The 6,308-nt window shown below is 38.9% G+C and overlaps 1 protein-coding gene across 1 annotated transcript; it reads right to left on the reverse strand.

The window, feature by feature from the left end:
• Nucleotides 1-3,694: 3,694 nt before the first annotated feature.
• On the reverse strand, nucleotides 3,695-5,446 carry rilpl2 (Rab interacting lysosomal protein-like 2). Its single transcript, XM_024440603.2, has 4 exons — nucleotides 4,857-5,446; nucleotides 4,561-4,712; nucleotides 4,322-4,459; nucleotides 3,695-3,846 (listed from the first exon to the last, which is right to left on the reverse strand). Exons 1-4 carry the CDS (start codon nucleotides 5,148-5,150, stop codon nucleotides 3,825-3,827), a joined length of 606 nt encoding a protein of 201 aa, XP_024296371.1. The 5' UTR covers nucleotides 5,151-5,446; the 3' UTR covers nucleotides 3,695-3,824.
• Nucleotides 5,447-6,308: the final 862 nt, after the last annotated feature.

Genomic DNA, 6,308 nt, shown 5'->3' on the forward strand with positions numbered 1-6,308 from the left:
AAGATCAACCGTGCCATGCAAGAACAAGTAAAAAAAACATGTTCTTGCTCAGAATTTAATGTAATCAATGACACCTTGATTACATGATAAAAAATGGAGTTGAAGAAGGACTGCAGGTTAGTTTAGAAATTAAAGTAACATTGTACTGAAATGGATCATATAACCTGGAATTTGATTTGACCTGTACTTGAACCCCAATAGGCCAAACATATAGAGGGGAAGGGAAGAGTAGTATTTGCTGTCAGATATTTCAAGAAGGGAAAGTTTGTAATTGAGTATCATGGAGACTTGTTGCATCTGGCTGATGCCAAGGAGAGAGAGGCTCTGTATGCCCAAGACCCTGGGACTGGCTGCTACATGTACTATTTCCAGTATCTCAGCAAAACATACTGGTAAGGTATCTACTCAAACTTCATTTTAAATTTGTATTAATTAACTATGACTTATGCATTGCCACAATGTTGATGTTATCAGCTGGCTCATTGATGTTTTCAAACCTTTAATTTCCTCTTTAAGGTGTGGATGCTACAAAAGAATCAACTCGCCTGGGAAGGCTGCTAAACCACAGTAAAATTGGCAACTGCCAGACCAAACTCCATGACATAGATGGAATAACACATCTCATACTGGTGGCTTCCAGGGACATTGAGTCAGAGGAAGAGCTGCTTTATGACTATGGTGACCGCAGCAAGGAATCCATCTCGGCTCACACTTTGCTCAAATACTGATGTGCTGTTTTTACACCAACAGAGTATTCAAGAGAATTACTAGGTGCATTTGATGAAAGCTTCTTTTTTTTCTTGGCCCTGAATATTCCCTTGGCACTAAACTGCCAATTTGGCATTCCAGGTGAGACAAATTAAGTGGGCATTTTGTTTATTTTTAATCTGCCCTTTCAAGCAATGTATTTGGGCAAAACTGTGGCAGTATGAACAATATTGAAGACAACCTTCAAGATGACACATGGATCAATTTGTTAAAACTGTATATCAATATATTGCTGGATTTGGGGGTAGTTTTTATACATATTTAGGCCTGTGCTTCCAAGAAGATATGAATAATATTTGTAACATTAGCAATTTTTTAAATGCCGTTTTTATATTCGTTCTAATTTATAATGCTAGGTATGGTTCTAGTTGAAGCAACAATTTTCATATGATCGTCAATGCTCTCCAGGCTTCTGGGACACGAGCTTATACTTGATTTCAAATGTAGATATTTTGCAATGGGTGAAATCCTAATACATTAACAATTTACAAAGTAAATTGCTCTTTGAGAGTAAATTAAGTGTACATAGACAAATCTGTTCAGATATCTGGCTAGCATGGAAGCTCATTTTGCAATGAATAGAAAAGCTAGCTTGGCCTTTTGACAATGTACCAATTAATATTCACAGACATGTAACAGTCCAACATCCTCTCTGTAGGTCAGTGTATTACAAAATGTGTAACAAATGAAGTGATTTGTAACTTTATCATTCTAAACTGCTTTCTTTTACAGCTGCTCTATTATTTAAAAGGTAAAATTGACTTTAAAAGCCCTTGTGTGAACTAGTGTAAAATAGTTATGCTCAGTCACTCCGAGCCTAAAATGTAAATTTTTATGCAATTTCTGGACAAGGAACAATTTTGGTAACACTTTTATATTTGCTACAAGAGCTTATATATTTATCTAATCGACAAATCATTTTGGGAAGGATTCATTACCATGATCTGTGCTACTCAACCCCAAGTTAGAGGCAGATTATGCTGATGGGATTCAGGTGTATGAGTTAGGTATAGTGAATCTGGGGCAGTATAGTGGTCATGGGGCTCGATTCCATCAGTATCGCTGAAGTTCAATTTGAAATGGCTTTTTAATTCTGAACTGACATGCAGTGTTTGCCTTAATGTTGATTGCATCTCTTTAGCACTGTAGATAGAATCAAGCCCTTGGAGGTCTGGTCTTTGTCTCTACTAGGGCTACTGTTGCAACCAGTCTTGAATGTTGGTCTTTGAATGGTTCCATCGTCAATGTTCAACCACGTGTCCAAAGGAACTGTTACATTTCCTTTGTTTGAGGACACAGGTGTGAGTCTGTACCAATGATGTATATAAACCCTGGATTGCTAATGCTATATTTTGACCATTGAGAGGTTTTGAAGCCATCAGTATTTCAATTAAAATGTTAAGGAAAAACATTTGTTTTTAAGTCATCTCAATAGTTTATTTTTGTTTTGCTCATAATTTAAAAGTTTACATTGGTGTTTAATAGAATAAAATGTGGCAAACTAACCTGGACAAACGCATTTCTATAGAGTACCACAGTATGAGTCATAATACCCATTAAGCCTAATGGTCAAACCAGGAAATGGTTCCAATTGATTTTCCACCATTCATTTTTCTCATGAGGGATTTTAGAAGAGCTGTGTGTCATGAAGGCTTACCCTGGCGTGACACTTTGATAGCCATGTAAATCTCTCCTTAGACAAGATGATTTATCAAAATATTTGCCTGTATTTACCCCCAACAAATGAAACGCTAATTAGTTGCTAATCATTAAGAACTACAAATGCCATGAGATGGATGAGATTGACGAATTGTAGTAAAAATCTCTGGATTAACCGTTAGCTAAATGTAATAATAAATCAAATTGATAATTCTGTGAATGGTCTGGAGTTAAATGTACACTACCTGTTAGCAAAGGCGTTAACTAGAGTTGACGTGCAGGGATTTGTAGTCTTGCATGATGTCTACTTTGATGCTAATTAGCATTTGAGTCAGTAAATAGCACAAAATATATTTCAGTCACCTTGCCTAAAAGCAATTTAGATGGTTAACAAAATGTCACGCCAGGGTAAGCCTTCATGACACACCCCTTAACAGTTTCTATAATCCCCTATGAGAAAAACAAACGGTGGAAAAAACAAATTGGAACCAGTTCCCCGTTTGACCGCTAGACTTTATGGGTATTATGACACCACTCTGTGGGGCAATTAATTTTTTGTTTTTACAATTGTGTAGGATTGCCAAAATGGGCACGTGGTGGCTTCTACACCCCCCGGAAAGATGAATGGAGCTAAGTACAGAGATCCTTGATAAAACCCTGCTCCAGAGCACTCAGACTGGGGTGAAGGTTCACCTTCCAACAGGACAATGACCCTAAGCACACAGCCAAGACAACACAGAAGTAGCTTAGGGGTATGTCTCTGAATATCTTTGAGTGGCCCAGCCAGAGCCCAGACTTGAACATCTCTGGAGAGACCTTAAAATAGCTGTGCAGCAACACTCCCCATACAACCTAACAGCTTGAGAGGATCGGCAGAAAAGAATGGGAGAAACTCCCCAAATACAGGTGTGCCAAGCTTGTAGCATCATACCCAGGGAGACTCGAGGCTGCAATCCCTGCCAAAGGTGCTTCAACAAAGTACTGAGTAACGAGTCTGAATACTTATGTAAATTATATTTCCATTTGAAAACGTTTCTAAAAATCCACTTTGTCATTATGGAGTATTGTGTGTAGATTGGGGGGACAATTTAATCAATTTTAGAATAAGGCTGTAAGGGATCTGAATACTTTCTGAAAGCACTGGATAAATCATTGGTCTGTACCATGTTATTTGACCTTAATGAGCATAGTTATTTCCCATAACTGTATTAATGACAACAGTTAAATCTATAAAAAGACAACTGAGTTAGTTTCAAAAGCAAAATTATTCCAGTTAAAAAAAATTTTTTTTACTGAAAACAACTGATCTAATACAAAGCATTGATAGAAAGCATGTGCATAAAAATGTTTGGTTTATCATTAGTAATGCCTTAGGTCCTTGTTCTCATAGGTTGTCCTTATTTCCGTCTGAATGAAAACCTACAAAAAGAAATAAGAATTAGTTTATTTTAGAGAACTTGCTCTGCAAATAGTTTGACAACACAATGTACATCCCTGGACGTTACTAGTCTTAGAGGAGGCGACGGGGATTGAGTGAATTTGCAGTGTCAGCAGAGGCTGGACTGAGTCACGTAAGTCCGACAATAACAATACTGACAACTGCAGCGGAGCTGGCTTGGTGAAGTGGTATCAGCTCTCGCTTTCCCCCTCTTCAGTCAGATTCTCCCAATCACACAGCATCAGCACAAACACAGCCAGCTGGTCACAAGCAGGTCATTACGAGGGCAGAGACAGACCGTGAGAACAAACCACCTGGTTGTCTCCTGTGTGACACTATGGTTGTCTCTGAAATACTTGTTTTCAGGGTGTAAATAAACCATGTCATACTGCATGCTCTTCTTGCAATTCACTATGATTATGCAAAGTTGAGTGGTGATAAAAGCTAATTGCTCACAGCTTTCTGATGGTGGTCATTCCTTCGTTAGGTTCCTCTTCTTTAGACTCATCTGTTGTGTCAGGAACAGGTTTTGAAGGGGGTGGAGATACTAAGTCAACCTCTACCATGGCTTGCTCACCCTGTGGCAGCATCCCACTGCAAGTACAAAGCACTACATTACATTTTTGTGTGGGTTCGGGTGAGGTGGTGCGGTTTGCATGGGAAACAAACTGGTCAAGTCTGGTTGTGTATTCTACCTCTTGTAGAGTTGCAACTCTTCTTGCGCCACCAGTAGCTGGGCCTTGAGCTGGTTCCTCTCCTGAAGCACCTCCTTCAGCTCCTGCATTGTGAAGCGTGGTCTATTGGGATCTTTCAGGTCCACCACCAGTTTGTTTGGTCCTAGTGTTTGCTGAGAACATATTGATTTAAAAAAATGAGTCCACAACTGTATGTTGCACAGTAGTGTATAGCAACCCAGTGAAACGTTACAACATTCTTGAACATACCCTGACAGACGTTAGTTCGTTTCCCGGTTTGAAAAGATCAAACTCACCGCTTCCTGCCCGGCAGAACTTTCTGTTACGATTCTATCCAGTTCACTCTTCAAGTTGTCTCGTTCCATTTTCAGCTCCTCCAATGACAGGTTATACTTATTCACTAACGTTTCAAACATCTCCAAAACCCGGACAATTTTGAATTGCAAATCGGAGACTTCCTCACCTGTAGTACTTATTTTCAGCAAATCTCTGCCAATCACGTATGAAATGTCATAAACATCTTCCACCGTCAACTCAAATGCTTCCTTCTCGAACGCCAAAGCGGGTGAAGACTCGCTCAATTCTTCCATTGCTCGTACTCCAAAGACGCACTGAATTCAACAAAAGTGTTTGTTTTCTCAAATGGTGGGACCGATTTCTCAAATCGAGCGTTGTGACATTTAACATACAAGATACTTGTGAACTTTAAGTTTAGTTCCATGCATGCTACAGTAGCCACATCAAGTTACCGGTAGTAGGCTAGCTGAATAAACCCTCCTCTTTCTAAATTTGAATGGTTGACTTGCAGTATCCAGTCTATAAGTGGCATACAAATAAACCAATAGCAATGGCCTGTTCCCCGCCGCTTGTAAACAAGATGAAAGTTTCCCTGGCGACAGGTGAAGCCATGCGCATAATCCAGTAGGGACACACTAATCAGGTGAAACAGCACGTGATATTTCCCCGGTATTTTCAACACTATAGTGTGAATTTCGAAGTTTGATTGACATTCCGTCAACCCGGGGGGTTTTGGGGGTCTCAAAGTTTGCAGATGCACCTGAAAAATCGGGGATAAAACTATCAAATTGAACAAGGCCAAAATATCTCACATTTTAATGCAAGAACTGACAGGCATTAAAACATGTGTAACTGTGTTGTCTGTTCACACTGCTATGCTTTATCTTGGCCAGGTCGCAGTTGTAAATGAGAACTTGTTCTCAACTAGCCTACCTGGTTAAATAAAGGTGAAATAAAAATAAATTAAAAAACATTGTGCCATTTCATATTTTTAGGTGTCTACAATTAATATTGAGCATACATTGAAAACGGGTGAACATATTCACATCACAGATAGTCAACAATATGCCAGCTTTTTATTCAGACACTAGGAAACTCAAGTGCAGCATAGTCAAAATACAATCTTAACATAAATACAATTTAAATATGGCCGATAGTTATATCACATCAAAATGCCTTCAATATATTTTGTCTTACTTGGGGCCTTATCAGACTTGGTATAAGTTTGCTTTTATAGTTCAAATAAACATGTGAGCAATCTCTGAAGTTACACTAATACTTATTGCTAGTATAAAGCACCATAGTCTGCACAACTAAAAATGAATTCAAAAGGCACAGGATCTCTCTCAGATTGCACATTATTCTCTCCTGAATCCATCTCTCCATTGTCCCCACAAGACAACTTTGTCCTGACAATCCCTCTTGGCATGAAGCTCTTCATGTTTTTACTT

Source organism: Oncorhynchus tshawytscha, linkage group LG12 (assembly GCF_018296145.1).
Source record: "Oncorhynchus tshawytscha isolate Ot180627B linkage group LG12, Otsh_v2.0, whole genome shotgun sequence".
Taxonomy (NCBI): domain Eukaryota; kingdom Metazoa; phylum Chordata; class Actinopteri; order Salmoniformes; family Salmonidae; genus Oncorhynchus; species Oncorhynchus tshawytscha.

Excerpts from the sequence above, each read along its gene's own strand:
- rilpl2 (XM_024440603.2), bottom strand. The coding sequence starts at position 5,150 with ATGGAAGAATTGAGCGAGTCTTCACCCGCTTTGGCGTTCGAGAAGGAA. Across the intron at positions 4,713-4,856 it reads GTTCTGCCGGGCAGGAAGCG|CAAACACTAGGACCAAACAA; the intron begins GTGAGTTTGATC and ends ATATGTTCTCAG. Across the intron at positions 4,460-4,560 it reads GAGTTGCAACTCTACAAGAG|TGGGATGCTGCCACAGGGTG; the intron begins GTAGAATACACA and ends TTGTACTTGCAG.